The 16,880-nt window shown below is 39.1% G+C and overlaps 1 protein-coding gene across 21 annotated transcripts in view; it reads left to right on the forward strand.

Annotated features, from left to right (window-relative positions):
* The window catches only part of RAP1GAP2 (RAP1 GTPase activating protein 2), a 1,157,030-nt gene that overhangs the window by 1,128,649 nt on the left and 11,501 nt on the right, over positions 1–16,880 (forward strand). For 20 of the 21 annotated variants that reach the window (XM_073616723.1, XM_073616725.1, XM_073616724.1 and 17 more), the window contains 2 exons: positions 3,770–3,887; positions 8,815–8,897. The exons of the other annotated variant lie outside the window; for it this stretch is intronic. In XM_073616723.1, coding sequence (XP_073472824.1) covers positions 3,770–3,887; positions 8,815–8,897 — 201 coding nt within the window. The remainder of the gene's footprint in view (positions 1–3,769; positions 3,888–8,814; positions 8,898–16,880) is intronic. 21 annotated transcript variants of the gene reach the window in all.

Raw genomic sequence — 16,880 nt, forward strand, 5'->3', positions numbered from 1 at the left:
TAGCTTCCCAGTGCCGGCAGCACTCATGCAGCCCCAAACCATGATACTCCAACCACCATTCTTGACTGTAGGCAAGACATACTTGTCTTTGTATGCCTCACCTGGTTGCCGCCACACATGCTTGACACCATCTGAACCAAATACGTTTATCTTGAACTTCCAATGACCAGTATGAGAGAGTGAGAGCAATAACACCAAATTTAACACACCTGCTCCCCATTCACACCTGAGACCTTGCAACACTAACGAGTCACATGACACCAGGGAGGGAAAATGGCTAATTGGGCCCAATTTGGACATTTTCACTTAGCGGTGTACTCACTTTTGTTGCCAGCGGTTAAGACATTAATGGCTATGTGTTGAGTTATTTTGAAGGGACAGCAAATTTACACTGTTATACAAGCAGTACACTCACTACTTTACATTGTAGCAAAGTGTAATTTCTTCAGTGTTGTCACATGAAAGGATATAATAATATATATATATATATATATATATATATATATATATTTTTTTTTTTTTTTTTTTGCTATGGATTTAATAGGGATAGGCTAAAACTCTTTCAGGTTTTTGCAGTCTGTGTCCTGTTGTGGAGATTTTCCTTCACAACAGGAAGTGAGAAGAAATCTCCCCAAAGTTAGAGGAATTACCCAATTGTTACCCAAACAGGTGTGCCATTGAAAGGCATACCTTCACAGTTTGTTCAGGTGAAAACTCTAGGATTTACACTCACTTGCTATTTCAGTGACAATGGCCAACAAGACAAAGCGTGGGGTGAATCTTCCCAGTGGGGTCAAAAGCAGCAATAAAAATTTGGTAGAAGGTCTAACCCTTTATCCAAAATAAATTAGTTCATTAAAACATTTTTGCCTTTAGTTACACCTCATCACAATTTAAGACATCGAGTAAGCACAGCTATATGTTTCTAAAGCAACAATATTGTACGACTAAATATGATCTTGTGTGTGGTTATGTAGCATAGTGTTTTGTTTTTTTTATGTATCCACAATGTGTTGGAAACTCCCTTGGCACTGGAGAAGTTGGGACTTTCATTATTCGAATATTGTTTTTTTTAGAAGCTAATTGTTTCACAGAAAATCCAGTTGGATTAAAGATGAGTTTATGCAAGTAGTGTTAGATTCTATCAATACATTTTATTATACAAAACAGAGCAAATGAGCGATGTGACAGAATGCTACATCTATGTACTGAGGATATAAAAGTGACATACACTTCAATGTGCAATCTTAATCTAAGAGATCGAGATAAAAGCCAAAGATCAATTCACTGTCAAGAAATAATACAAACTTTTTACCAGGGAATGAGACACTATTTGGAGTATGGATAAAAGATAAAAATGCACAATTAAAAGATATTATGAAAGAGGGAGAGCAATGCATAATTCAGAAATGAAGACATTAAAGAGAATTATTGGTGATTGAAGAGTTAAGATATATTCAGCTTAGGTATTTTATAAAAACATTGCCATACGCAATAGTTAGGGAGTTAGGGAAAAATCTGATGCCGTTTGAGAAACTGCTCAGTCTACAGGAGACACCGAAGCATGGTATATCTCAGATATGCAAGATCCTCACTTTAATGGCGGAACCAGTGACACCGCCTTTTCGAGGAACATGGGAAGTGGAACTCGGTGCACACTGGAGCGAGCAAGAGAAAGAGAAAATGCTGAAATTAGCAGATGGAACAGCAATAGATGTAAATACGTTAGAAATGAATTATAAGTGTCTTATCAAGATGGTACATAACACCTAGTAGAGTACATTAATATCAATCCGAGAAATCACCGCTCTGTTGGAGAGGTTGTGGGATGAAAGGAACAACTGTGCACATATGGTGGGAATGTTTAAAAATACAGAAATTTTGGCAAAAGGTGATACAATTGATTCAGGAGATAACGAGAGTAAGTATGCCTAAAAATCCAGAAACGTATTTATTTCATAGCATTAACCTGACAATAAAACAGTATAAGAAAACTTGGATACCTCATTTAATCATTTAACTCAGCAAAATACCTGATACCAAAACATTGGCAAGCATCGGAAAGCCCAACATTAAAAGAATGATTGGAAGGGTAGATTTTATATATAATTTGGAAGAATGATATCATTGTGAAGAAGATAGAAAAGGGAAGTTTGTAAAGGCATGGAAAAGTTGGATGGAATTTAAGAGTACAAGGAAATATTCTGGGATAGTGAAGGTTTGAGAATGAGGAGAGGAGAAGATGAAAGAAGGGAATGGAAGTAGAAAGGCAGGATATACCGTAAGTAGAGGAGAGAGGGGGAGGGGGGGAACTGGAATTGGTATTTTATGAATGAAATCATGAGTAAAGTATAAATATTTTTTATAATGTTAAATTTAATAAAATTTAAATACTGTAGAAAAAAAAAAAAAAGACTTGGTCACTTAAAACAAAATGATATAAAACAAACTGAAGCTTTCAAGGGTTCTGGTTTGGCAGCTGATGGACTTCACTGTGAAATTATAAACCATACTGAAGTGTCCAGGGCTCCGGTTGGCAGTTGGCAGACATTAATAGTCCTCTGGGGGTGTTTCAGGTGAAATCCAAGAGATACAGGAAGAAAAAAAAAACTAATGATGAGATTATATTACATATTCAAACATCAAAAGTAAAAACCAACAAGGTTCTGACCACTTCACCCTTCATAATGGCTCAAAATGTTTCTGTGGTCAGCTTCTGGAACCTGCTCTTAACATATTAACATTTATCATATTGAACTCTTCAAGCCTGATACGATACAGATTTTTACAAGCAATTTTAAGCCCCAATAAATGTTACATCGTTACATAGTTAAGCTGGTTGAAAAAAATACAAGTCCATCCAATTCAACCAATAGAATGGAAAAAATATATATATACAATCTTATATATACAATCATATACACACAGTTGATCCAGAAGAATGCAACAAAAAACCCCAAAAAGCATGATTCAATTTGCTACAGCAGGGGAAATAATTCCTTCCTGATCCCCCAAGAGGCCATATGATGTTACCTGGATCAACTTTACCTATAAATATTAGTATATAGTTATATTATGTGTACCTATGAAAGAATCCAGGCCTTTCTTAAAACAATCTACTGAGCTGGCCAGAACTCCCTCTTGAAGGAGTCTATTCCACATTTTCACAGATCTTACTGTGAAGAAGCCTTTGTGTATTTAGAGATACATTTCTTTTTCTCCAGACGTAAAAGAGTGACCCCTTGTCCTCTGTAATGACCTTACAGTAAATGACTCAACACCACGTTCACTATATGGACCACTTATGTACTTATACATGTTGATAATATGCCCCCTAATCTCCTCTTCTCAAGATGAAATAAAGGACGCAAAAATTCACAATGAACCACAGATTGAAAAAGAAAGTAGAACAACCACCCCAAAAAACTCCAAATATATTAATAGTAAAAAAGTCAGGTCTGAGTATGTAAGCCCTTTACAAAATAATCTGCAATGGGTGACTAGGAACAAAGAGAAGGCCACGTTGCTATCTTAAAGAAACATGTTGGCTCTTCAAAGTTTCTCAACAATTTGTCTGGCACTCCTGTTTTTTTTTTTTTTTCTCTACCTCTTTCAGTATAAATCTGCCATGGTTTTGTCTATTAACAACCCGTATGAATTACTTTTATTGTAATCATTTGTGCAGTCTGGTCCTGTCCATAACTTGTCTATTTTTGAATCAGTTGAATGCAGCTTTATCTAAATATATTTTTACAAACATTTTCCACAGGGCAGCCAGCCACTGACCGCATCACCCTGCAAACAGGAAGTGTTTGTCTACAGTCCATCGCCTAGCCACGAGAACCATACTTCCTCTACCCCTGTAATCATGAGCAGGAGCCCCACAGGTGCTTCTCTAACTAACTTTTACACACAAGCCTAAGCAGGTGTTGAAAAGTGACCTAAGTTAATGGAAAATAAGAAGGCATAGGTTTTAGGTATATTTGTATTTTTGTGCTTGACTGGAAATATCTATGGAAAAACCATTTTGTCTTTTTAAATTTGTAGAATTCAGACATAAATTGCTAAAGCAAATTTATCATGTAACCATTAAAGCGAGCCTGTCATTTTGACAGGAAGGCTTAGGAACAGACACCAGAAGATTACTACAAGAGCTGTGCACAGTTCTTTTTATTTACAGCCCAAGGGACATCTCTGGCAATTGTAGCTTACAATACTTTGCTGCAGGTGGCAGAGGTGCAAAAGGAAGGCCAGTACATCCATGCAAACAGTTTTTCTGTGCATCCATGCAGGTAGTCCCATTTGGGGACTTACAGTGGGGACAGAAATTATTCAGATCCCCTTAAATTTTTCAATCTTTGTTATATTGCAGCCATTTGCTAAAATCATTTAAGTTCATTTTTTCCTCATTAATGTACACACAGCACCTTTGACAGAAAAACACAGAATTGTTGACATTTTCGCAGATTTATTAAAAAAGAAAAACTGAAATATCACATGGTCCTAAGTATTTAGACCCTTTGCTCAGTATTTAGTAGAAGCACCCTTTTGATCTAATACAGTCATAAGTCTTTTTGGGAAAGATTCAACAAGTTTTTCACACCTGGATTTGGGGATCCTCTGCCATTCCTCCTTGCAGATCCTCTCCAGTTCTGTCAGGTTGGATGGTAAACGTTGGTGGACAGCCATTTTTAGGTCTCTCCAGAGATGCTCAATTGGGTTTAAGTCGGGGCTCTGGCTGGGCCATTCATAAACAGTCATGGAGTTGTTGTGAAGCCACTCCTTCGTATTTTAGCTGTGTGCTTAGGGTCATTGTCTTGTTGGAAGGTAAACCTTCGGCCCAGTCTGAGGTCCTGAGCACTCTGGAGAAGGTTTTGTCCAGGATATCCCTGTACTTGGCCGCATTCATCTTTCCCTCGATTTAAAAACCCCCCCAAAGCATGATGCTGCTACCACCATGCTTCACTGTTGGGACTGTATTGGACAGGTGATGAGCAGTGCCTGGTTTTCTCCACACGTACCGCTTAGAATTAAGGCCAAAAAGTTCTATCTTGGTCTCATCAGACCAGAGAATCTTATTTCTCACCATCTTGGAGTCCTTCAGGTGTTTTTTTAGCAAACTCCATACGGACTTTCATGCGTCTTGCACTGAGGAGAGGCTTCCGTCGGGCCACTCTGCCATGAAGCCCCAACTGGTGGAGGGCTGCAGTGATGGTTGAATTTCTGCAACTTTCTCCCATCTCCCGACTGCATCTCTGGAGCTCAGCCACAGTGATCTTTGGGCTCTTCTTTACCTCTCTCACCAAGGCTCTTCTCCCCCAATAGCCCAGTTTGGCCGGACGGCCAGCTCTAGGAAGGGTTCTGGTCCTCCCAAACGTCTTCCATTTAAGGATTATGGAGGCCACTGTGCTCTTAGGAACCTTAAGTGCAGCAGAAATTTTTTGTAACCTTGGCCAGATCTGTGCCTTGCCACAATTCTGTCTATGAGCTCTTCATGCAGTTCCTTTGACCTCATGATTCTCATTTGCTCTGACATGCACTGTGAGCTGTAAGGTCCTATATAGACAGGTGTGTGGCTTTTCTAATCAAGTCCAATCAGTATAATCAAACACAGCTGGTCTCAAATGAAGGCGTAGAACCATATCAAGATTGATCAGAAGAAATGGATAGCACCTGAGTTAAATATATGAGTGTCACAGCAAAGGGTCTGAATACTTAGGACCATGTGATATTTCAATTTTTTCTTTTTTAATAAATCTGCAAAAATGTCAACAATTCTGTGTTTTTCTGTCAATATGGGGTGCTGTGTGTACATTAATGAGGAAAAAAAATGAACTTAAATGATTTTAGCAAATGGCTGCAATATAACAAAGAGTGAAAAATGTAAGGGGGTCTGAATACTTTCCGTCCCCACTGTATTATTGGGACACAGCAGCTGCTCCCAAATTCACATCCACATCAATATGGTCCCCGAATGTATATGTATTGTAAATTTGAGGACACACATGAACCCACACTCACATGGATGTCAAATTAAGAGCGGCCACTCTTTCTCAATAGAAATGAATGGGACTGCCTGCATGAAGATGCCCAGAACATCTGTACATCCTGTGTGGGGCAAACACAACCTTTCACAACTACACTTAAGTACGTGCCTGTGAATGATGCCCAAATGCTGCTGGGCAAGTCATAGTTAAACTGAACCTATTGCTTTGGTCTTTGCCATAGGCCATAGGCAAAGAACAGATTCACTTCAAAGTGTAATGTCAGCCCTGCCTGTATTCTTCTCTCCTGGACTACAGAACACCTCTTCACTATGTTATGGAGATGATCGCAAGGGGGATGCGGGGGTAATCTGCTGTCCAGCAGAGGATAGCTGAGCGGGGCTGATATTGTCAGCAAAGTCACCTTTGTCAGCTCAAACAACAATGTAAAAATATACAGTGGGTTAAAAGATTAGACTGTGGAGTTGGGTGTTTCAGACTCAGTTGTTTTTTAGCAATGTAAGATATCGGTTCATATGCAACATATCAACAAATTCTGTGTGATGCAATAAAGAGGTTAGAGCTAAACCCTTTAATATCACAGTGCACAGTTATATACTGTATGTAGTTTATAGGTGTATATGTACATATAGCGGCAATATATAAAGTATGTGAAGCTTAGCAGCATGCAAGGCAAGGTTACCTGGCATGAGAGATGAAGTTGGTACAGCGGGGGAAGCGTAATGTCTTAAAACCTTCATCATTAGTAAAAGGCAAATCCCTAAAAGGTTTTAAAAGGCGTATCCTTACCATCTCCAAACTGCAAGTGCACTTTAATAGGTTGGTACAAATTTATAAACAGAAAAAGACAGTGGCCTATTGTGAAAATGGAGTTATTTAAAAAAACGAAATAAAAAAAACAGAACTGATGTTCATAGTGACCAATCATGTTTCTTATTTTATTTCTGGAAAATAAGGAATATTACTTTTGGCAATAACTCCACTTTGTTTCTTTGTTCTCCTCTTCAGTTCTTTATAAATAGCTCACCAGTAATGAATTCTAAAGGCAACACCTGAGTCCTTTCTAAAAGTAAAAATTGAACTTTCACTTTAAGTCACCTAATACATTCCAGGTGCATGAATTCAAAACTAAAAACTACAAAATTCAATTTACACCTTTCAGAATTCAAAACTACACCTTTCATAGAAAATCCAGAGATCTTCCACAACTTCTGCTGAGTCAGACCTATAGGGCTTGCTCTCTACCAATTAGAGAACTCTAGTTCTGACTCAGCAGGAGGCATGTGGGACCTCTGCAGATTGACCACTCCTTTTATATAGAGAGCAAGGACAGGGGACAGACTTTCCTACTCAGGCTGTGGTTGCTTTTTAATGAAAGTGGACTGTAAGACTTTGTATACTTTTTGTTTTGATGCACCTGAAATGAATTTAGCTAATTTAATGTTAGGCTTTGACGTGACCCTGTCACACAGGGTTACTTTTACGCAATGGATCGCCTATAAAAGAAACATTATTATACTTACATTTCTGGTGACCAGTGTACTGAAAAAACATCCCATCTCCGCACCCAGCTGCTGCATATATTCAGATGTTCCACTCATCCAAGTACTTTAAAGTTGTTGTAAACCCACAAAAAAACAAAAAAAAACCTGAAAGACAAAGGCATAATGAACTAGTATGCATAGCATTCTAGCTCATTTTGAAATACTCACCTTAGATTGAAGCCCCCGCAGCGGTCCCAGTACACAGCTCCAGCCAGCGACATTGCTCCCGGAGTTATTTCCGGGTATCGCGGGCTCCACCGCTGTGATTGGCTGGAGCCATGATTACGTCACTCCCTCTCATGCGCGCGGGAGCCGCCGGTAACAGCACACTAGCTGAAGCAACGGTACAAACATGCCATTGCTTCAGTGCGCATGTGCCGATGACGGGACATGCTGATACAGGGGATATCTCCTAAACTGTGCAGGTTTAGGAGATATCCTGGGTAGCTACAGGTAAGCCTTATTATAGGCTTACCTGTAGTAAAGAGTTACCTGTAAGGGTTTAAGCCGCAGTGGCCAGGGGGAAGCAACTATTCAACTCATCCGGTTAGGGAGTGGAGATGTGGTGGCTTTTCAATACATGGGCCACTGAAAAAATAAGTATGTTCACACTTCTTTTACAGGCAACCTATTGTGTAAAAGTGTCATGTGGTGACACTTTAGGCTGACAGTTTTTCCTGTAATGTTTCTGTTCCTCCTTTATTCCATCTTCCCTACATACCATCTGTTTAATTATTTCCACTTGGTACATATATATATATATATATATATATATATATATATATATATATATATGATAAATAAAAAAGACAAGACCTAAATTACAACGGTAGATACTATGAAATAAAGTTAATATATGGCAAATATAACCAAATCATAGTATGTCTAAGTGGTATAGTCATTATGCTAACCATTCCCCTTCATAATGTAGAAAATGTTTAAGGTGGATCTCTACCCAGAACTATTCTTTAGTTTGGGGTTAACTGTGTGGAGTTTTTCCTCCTCCTCCTGTCGTACCAAGACAAGGCTCCGCTGTCAGATTTCTGGTTCCTCCAGCATATGGTGTTTCTAGTCCAGCTCCATTCCTCAGTCAGAAACCTGGTTTCTATGGCCTTGGGGTAAATAGAGAGAGCTGGAAGTGGGTAAAACCTTGCTTCACTTAACCCAGAACTAAAAAAATAATAATAAAGAAACTAAGAAATGTTCACTTTAAATTAGCTTAGAACCCATTGAAGTGCACATCTGATGGTTTTTCCTTCTCACAGATATAAAGAGTAGAAATTCCCCAAGATCCAACCTCAAATTTCGTTTTGATAAACTCAGCCAGTCAAGTTCCGGCTCCAGTACAGTAAGTAGATGTGTCTGCAGGCACGCAATCCAGCTCTAGATAGCATGAGCTAGCTGTTCTAGTGTGTGGCTTGGCCTCGGTTGTGCATTTTTTCAGCTTGGAAAGTAAGCTTGGTATGACCCAAGCAACCATCATATCTATAAGATGCCTAGAAAATTATGTGTTCATTCTAGAAGGATTTTGTCACTGATGTATTGATGTTTTTTACAACAGTGATGGGCACTTACCATCAATATGTTTTTTATGTGTGAGGTTTCAAAAATGTAAACGAGATAAGATAATAAGTTTCGTTTTGCAGGCTTAATCTTGCTTTGGAACGCTCTATGATATGCTAAGGCCTTGTTCCATCTTTGATGTGCTTTCATCAAAACATACTTTATATAGAGTACATTGGAAATGCACTTAAAGCGCATGTAAAACAAACCTAAAATGTAACGCACCTAAAGCACACCACACAGAACGCTGTCTTACTCTACATTTCACTAAATATTGTTTTCATTGATTTTCCCCCAACTTTTCAAAAACTGTTAAATACTACACAGCTGGACTATTTGTTTTTACAGGAAAAGTGTAATTTCAGATTTCCTGTTTTTTGAGGAAAAGAAAATGGAAAAGAAGAAAGTACTACAGTATACATATTATTGGTAGTGCAACATATGAACGCGTTACTAGACAGAAATAGCCCCAGGGGTTATTAGAAACTGCTTTCAAACAACACAGTAAACATAGGAAAAGAACACAGTGAACATTCCCAAAATAGTTTTTGAACTTTCTCTTTCATGGGTATTCAATAACAATTCTTAAGAAGCAAAGCTCTACGTGAAAAGTGCAGTATACACAGCAACTAATTAAAGTCCATCTTGTACTGGTGTAACCTATGATTGGTTGCTAATGTCTATGTTAATGTCTACTGTGCATCATGCTTTGCTACTTGCAATGCATAAAGAAGCTACTTTGGCGCTGGCCGCACGCAAATACAGTCCAAAAACTTAAATGTATGTTATTGGGATTTTATGTGATAGACCAACACAAAGTGGCACATAATTGTGAAGTGGAAGGAAAATGATAAATGGTTTTCAACATTTTTTTGCAAAAAAAATCTGAAAAGTGTGGTGTCCATTTGTATTCAGCCCCCTCTACTCTGATACACCTAAGACCCCCTACACACTCAGGAGCTTTTCAGGCACTTTCACGCTAAAAAAAGCACCCAAAAAGCTCACGAAAACCTATTTCCATTAAAATCAATGAATGCTTTCACACTGGGGCAGTGCACTCGTGGGACAGTGAAAAAAACGCCCCCTACATTGAAATTAATGGAAAGCTCTTCAAAAGTGCCTGAAAAGCTCTTCAAAAGCGCTCAGTGTTTTACTGGCAATTTACAAGAGCCTCAGTGTGAAAGGGGCCTAACTAAAATCTAGTAGAACCAATTGCTTTCAGAAATCACCTAATTAGTAAATAGAGTCTACCTGTGTGTGATTTAGTCTCAGTATAAATACACTCCAAAGAATTGTGATCCCTTACCCACTGTTCTACAATTCCACCTCTGCGCCACAGAGAAAAAAGTGAAAAAACTGATCAATAAATGCTGCCACTTTTAATATATAGAATTTATAAAAAAGTAACCTGTGTTTAGGTATATAGCAGTGCCATCAAATGAGATCTATTTAATGAATCAAATGTGTTGCTCCTACTACACCAATAATACAATTGACATATTAAATAAAAAATGGACAGAAAAATTAAACACAAGACCACCTTGTGAGAGGTGAAAATATAATCACTCCCTCACTACTATTGAGTGGCACCCAGTAGGTAGGTAAATATCCACAACGACGAAACGTGTAAGGATGTGACTGTACAGCAACCAAGAGTGACACATCATGCTCAACCTGTGTGAGCAAAAGTGATGACCCAGGAGCTAGGAGCCAGTGGTTGGGTGAGACGCATTGTGGATGTTTACCTAACTACTGGGTGCCACTCAATAGTAGCGAGGGAGTGATTATATTTCAAGGCGTACTTTTATCTTGGAACATGTGAGTTTGATGGAAGATGTGTGTGTTTTTATTAAAAGATGGTTTTATATACTACACTATCAGGGCTCTTCTTTGTCACTTCCTTTATGGATTTCCATTTTGGGTTGGTGGAACACATCCTGGAGACCTACCTGGTTGGAGTTAACTAATGATATGACTCTAAAGCCTCGTACACATGCTTAGATTTTGGGACGACCGAACGTCCGTTTTTTTTGTGGCATGCTAGTCTCATGTTGAAAGTGAAGAGGTTACTCACAATATGAACATTTTCGAACAACAGAATACAACGTCAGAAGTGACGTAATGTGTTGAATAGTTGTGTATGTATTCTGTTGTTTCTGAGCATGCGTATTCTTGCTCTTACAATTTTTTCATACGAAAACCATACTAACGAAACAGAAATCGAACCTTGAGTTCACATCCGACAAAAATTTTATAGTCTGCACATCCAGCTTTTGTCTGACGAAAAAGCGAAATCGGCTCTCGAAAGCACTGTACTAAGGATCCAAAAATTGGCAGACAGCTTGTTGTACAAATTTTTTCATCCAATTTTCGTATCATGTGTACGGGCCTTTAGCATAAATTGCCAAGCGTGATAGTGCAAGGCAAATTGATCTGGTGAGTGCAATATCTGCTGTGGAATTGGTGACACAGACACGAGGTGTGGTGTGAGGATTGCATGTTACCAGTTTAAAGCTTCACAGCAGCACAGATTATTTATGGAAATTTAAATGGACTCTTTGCATAGACTTTATGACATCAATTTGTAGTAACATTTCACCTCTCACAGGGTGGTCTTGTGTTTAATTTTTCTGTCCATTTTTATTTATTATGTCAATTGTAATTTTTCTACTGTTGTAGTAGGAGCTACACATTAGATTCACTAAATAGATCTAATTTGACAGTACCACTATATACCTACACAACAAAGGTTATTTCAGTATACCTACAGCTAATCTGTGAAGCCCTCGGAGGTATGTTAGGGACCTTTAGTGAACAAACAGCATTATGAAGGCCAAGGAACACACCAGACTGGTCAGAGATAAAGTTGTGGAGAAGTTTAATGCAGGGTTAGGTTATAAAAAAAAGTCCCAAGCTTTGAACATCTCACAAAGCACTGTTCAATCCATCATCCGAAAATGTAAAGAGTATGGCAGAACTGAAAACCTACCAAGACATGGTCATCCACCTAAACTGACAGGCAGGGCAAGAGAATCAGAGAAGTAGCCAAAAGGACCATGGTAACTCTGGAGGAGCTGAAGAGATCCATAGCTCAGGTGGGAGAATCTGTCCACAGGACAGCTATTAGTCGTGCACTACACAAATCTATCTTTTATGGAAGAATGGGAAGAAGAAAGCCATTGTTGAAAGAAAGCCATAAGGAATCCCATTTGCAGTTTGCGAGAAGCCATGTAGGGGACACAGCAAACATGTGGAATAAGGTGCTCTGGTCCGATGAGACCAAAATGTACTTTTTGGCCTAAAAGCAAAACTGTGTGGCGGAAAACTAAAATTGCACTTCACCCTTAACACACCATTCCCACCGTGAAACATGGTGGTGGCAGCATCATGTTGTGGGGATGATTTTCTTCAGCAGGGACAGGAAAGCTGGTCAGAGATGATGGGAAGATGGATGGAGCCAAATACAGGGAAATCTTAGAAGAAAACTTGTTAAAGTCTGCAAAAGACTTGAGACTGGGGCAGAGGTTCACCTTTCAGCAGAGCAATGACCCTAAACATACAGCCAGAGCTACAAAAGAATGGTTTAGACTAAAACATATTAATGTGTTAGAATGGCCCAATCAAAGTCCAGATTGAATTCTGACAGAGCTTGAACAATTTTGCAAAGAAGAATGGGAAAAAATTTCACTCTCTAGATGTGCAAAGCTGGTACAGACATACCCAAATGACTTTCAGCTGTAATTGCAGCAAAAGGTGGTTCTACAAAGTATTGACTCAGGGGGGCTGAATACAAATCCATGCCACTCTTTTGGAATATTTATTGGTAAAAATTTTGAAAACCATTTATCATTTTCCTGCAACTTTACAATTGTGCGCCACTTTGTGTTGGTCTATCACATAAAATCCCATAAAAATACTTTTACGTTTTTGGTTGTAACATGACAAAATGTGGAAAATTATAAGGGGTATGAATACTTTTTCAAGGCACTGTACGTGACCTCTTGGCACCCTTATATTTGTGTGCATTAGTGCAAATACAGTTGTGCTGAGAATGCACTCCCTTCGCGCTTCTGGCACAGTTACCAGCGACAAATGGAAAGCAAGCAGCGATCGGGAGCTTTCCGATCTTGTAACCACTGTGAAAACCAACCCCTGAAGTCACATTAGCATAAACCGTCCACTACGCCTCCCAGAATCCCAAACCCCTTTAAGGGCCGGAAGGCGCTGGCTCCCAAGGGTTAAATGTTTGACTTTCATAACCATTTTCAGGCTGGCTTCACATGTATGGTATGGTGCCAATTAGATGAACCCAACCCCTTCCACTGTTTTAAGCCTGTATTCTCCTTGATTCCCTGTAATCAAGGCCCTGGTGTCCACTGTTTCTCTACTGCAATCCACCAATCAAATAACGGGCCGCACACCAAAGATGTTTAACTCCAGTCAAGGTTTATTGCAATATACCTGTTTTGCAGTGCTCCTCAGAGCATGGTAATGCACAACTGTTTGTGTTTTATGGTCCTTTGTTGGCAGTATTTCAACTGAATAGACTGTCTTACCGCAATGTGCATTAACATGCACGATTTATGGTAACTAACCCCATGAAACTGTAAAAGTCTTAGTGTCATAAATGTAAGTGCCAAGTGCTCCAACCCTTATGTCATGTTGTCCTTTGACATTTAAACTATCTAAAGCCCAGACTTAAATTTTTTTTGAATAATTTTAGATTAGAGTTAGGAATGGTTAAAACCCATGTGAAGTTTTTTCTTTAGCATCAGTGTCTTTTTGTGGAAAATAAACTTCACTTTCTGCCCCATAGACAAAACAAAAGTTAGATGAAATTTCTCCAAAATAGGAGAAAGCCATGCTCAGACAGTTGCCACCTGAACAATTTTACCCATTGGAAGATTTACTCTTAATTCCTATTCTGATGATACTTTACAAATCCTTTGGAACCAGGATGAAGCCTTGTTTGTTTGTTGACTCTACAATTCGGACTGGGTTGTGTGTTGCAGCTTCTATTTATTTTTCCAAGAGTGTGTTCACAGAGTCAGGAGGGGCTCCTTATTCGCCTACAATCATGAGTGGGAGTTGCCAGGCTTTGGGTGATCATGTGGAGTGATGCCCCAAGCTTTTCATGGTCACAGCTGTCATACTGGTTTTGGACTCTAAAACTGAAAGAAAATTTAGCTAACATTTTACTCCTTTGCCTTTTAGATGTAAAAGCGTGTTCCTCTGAAGCCATGCTGCATGTGTATGGACTGATTGCTTATACATAAAACCCATTAAATTAAAAAAAAAACATTTACAGTATCTCACTGAAGTGAGTACACCCCTCACATTTTTTGTAAATATTTTAATATATCTTTTCATGTGACAACACTGAAGAAATGACACTTTGCTACAATGTAAAGTAGTGAATGTACAGCTTGTAAAACAGTGTAAATTTGCTGTCCCCTCAAAATAACTCAACATCCATCCAGCCATTAATGTCTAAAAAGTGAGTACACCCCTAAGTGAAAATGTCCAAATTTGGCCCAAAGTGTCAATATTTTTTGTGGCCACTATTATTTTCCAACACTGCCTTAACCCTCTTGAGCATGGAGTTCACCTGAGCTTCACAGATTGCCACTGGAGTCCTCTTCCACTCCACCATGATGACATCACGGAGCTGGTGGATGTTAGAGACCTTGCGCTCCTCCACCTTCCATTTGAGGATGCCCCACAGATGCTCAATGGGGTTTAGGTCTGGAGACATGCTTTGCCAGTCCATCACCTTTACCCTCAGCTTCTTTAGCAAGGCACTGGTCGACTTGGAGGTGTGTTTGGGGTGGTTATCATGTTGGAATACTGCCCTGCGGCCCAGTCTCTGAAGGGAGGGGATCATGCTCTACTTCAGTATGTCATAGTACATGTTGGCATTCATGGTTCCCTTAATAAACTGTACCTCCCCAGTGCCGGCAGCACTCATGCAGCCCCAGACCACGACATTCCCACCACCTTGCTTGACTGTAGGCAAGACACACTTGTCTTTGTACTCCTCACCTGGTTGCCTCCACACACACTTAACACCATCTTAACCAAATAAGTTTATCTTGGTCTCATCAGACCACAGAACATGGTTCCAGTAATCCATGTCCTTAGTCTGCTTGTCTTCAGCAAACTGCTTGCGGGCTTTCTTGTGCATCATCTTTAGAAGAGGCTTCCTTCTGGGATGACAGCCATGCAGACCAATTTGATGCAGTGTGCAGCGTATGGTCTGAGCACTGACAGGCTGACCCCCCACCCCTTCGACCTCTGCAGTAATGCTGGCAGCACTTGTAAATTTATTTCCTGAAGACAACCTCTGGATATGACGATGAACACGTGCACTCAACCACTTTGGTCAACCATGGCGAGGTCTGTTCTGAGTGGAACCTGTCCTGTTAAACCGCTGTATGGTTGCCCATTCACACCAGAGACGTTGTAACACTAATGAGTCACATGACAATGGCTGTGTGTTGAGTTATTTTGAGGGGACAGCAAATTTACACTGTTATATAAGCTGTACACTCACTACTTTACATTGTAGAAAAGTGTCAATTCTTCAGTGTTGTCACATGAAAAGATATACTAAAATATTGACAAAAATGTGAGCGGTGTACTCATGCTCATACTTATGATGTTCTCATGCATCTGTCAGGAAACATTTGTTTGAGGTTTTGCTCCTGTGTGTGCCCTCTTCTCTGTGCCAAAGCTACTCAACTCCCATTATGCAATGCAAATTTCAGGGGCTTACTTGGCAATAAATGAGCTGGTCCCCTATTCTAAAGAAAGTCGAAGAAAGTGTTAATAGCTCGCGTTAGTGATTTTAAAGCTTCTGCTTTAAACTTAATATCCTGTTTATCAGTTACACTTCTATACTATATATGTTATGTATTTTTCTGATACTTATCATTTTGAAGATTTTTAGTATTTACCGGTCAAAACGTATTCCCCCTCTACCCAAAAGCTACGATAGTTGATCCAATACTAACTTTGCACATCACTTATCATATAGTCCCATATTGCATTGTATGAAAATGGCAATATGAAATACAAATAATCCAGTGCCTGAGAGCTTTGCAATACATATAAAGGGAAAGTATTGATCAGCAATAGGAAGCAGTAATGTGCAACTGAAATTCCTATGTGGTATTAGAATTAGTTAGAAACCAAAAAAAAGGGCTGAAATTATTGTATATATAAACACCATAAAATAAGTAACTCTTCAAATGAATCAAATAAACTATATGTGAAACATATAAAGTGATTAAGATGGGTGTCTGATCCACAAATGACAAAGGACTGTGCGGCAAAAGGTAATTGATAAACTTTCTGTCACCACAGTCAAAACACGCAGAGTGTTTATAAGAAAGATGAATGTATGATTAGTCCATTCAAAAATAATATGAAAATATGAAAAAATCTCTTAAAAATAAAAGTTCATATTCCAAGTGATGTAATTAATTTCAAGTGATGCGATTTTTTTTCCAACTTCTGTGCAATAAACAATAAAGTGACTTGTGCAAGTTTTCAAGTGATGCGTCTTTATCTCAGCTTCTGTGCAACAATACAAAGTGACATCTTGTGCTCCCCCTTAGGTATATGTACTCACCAGAAGCCCTCACCCCAGCAGGGGTAAAGAGCGTGTAGTATATACGGTATACAATCTTCAATCCTGGTAACCCTGGGGTAACCCTGGGGTCAATTTTTTGCCCTAATTAGGTGACATTTACAAAATTATCAGCAG

The sequence above is a fragment of the Aquarana catesbeiana genome, linkage group LG02 (genome assembly GCF_042186555.1).
Source record: "Aquarana catesbeiana isolate 2022-GZ linkage group LG02, ASM4218655v1, whole genome shotgun sequence".
Taxonomy (NCBI): Eukaryota; Metazoa; Chordata; class Amphibia; order Anura; family Ranidae; genus Aquarana; species Aquarana catesbeiana.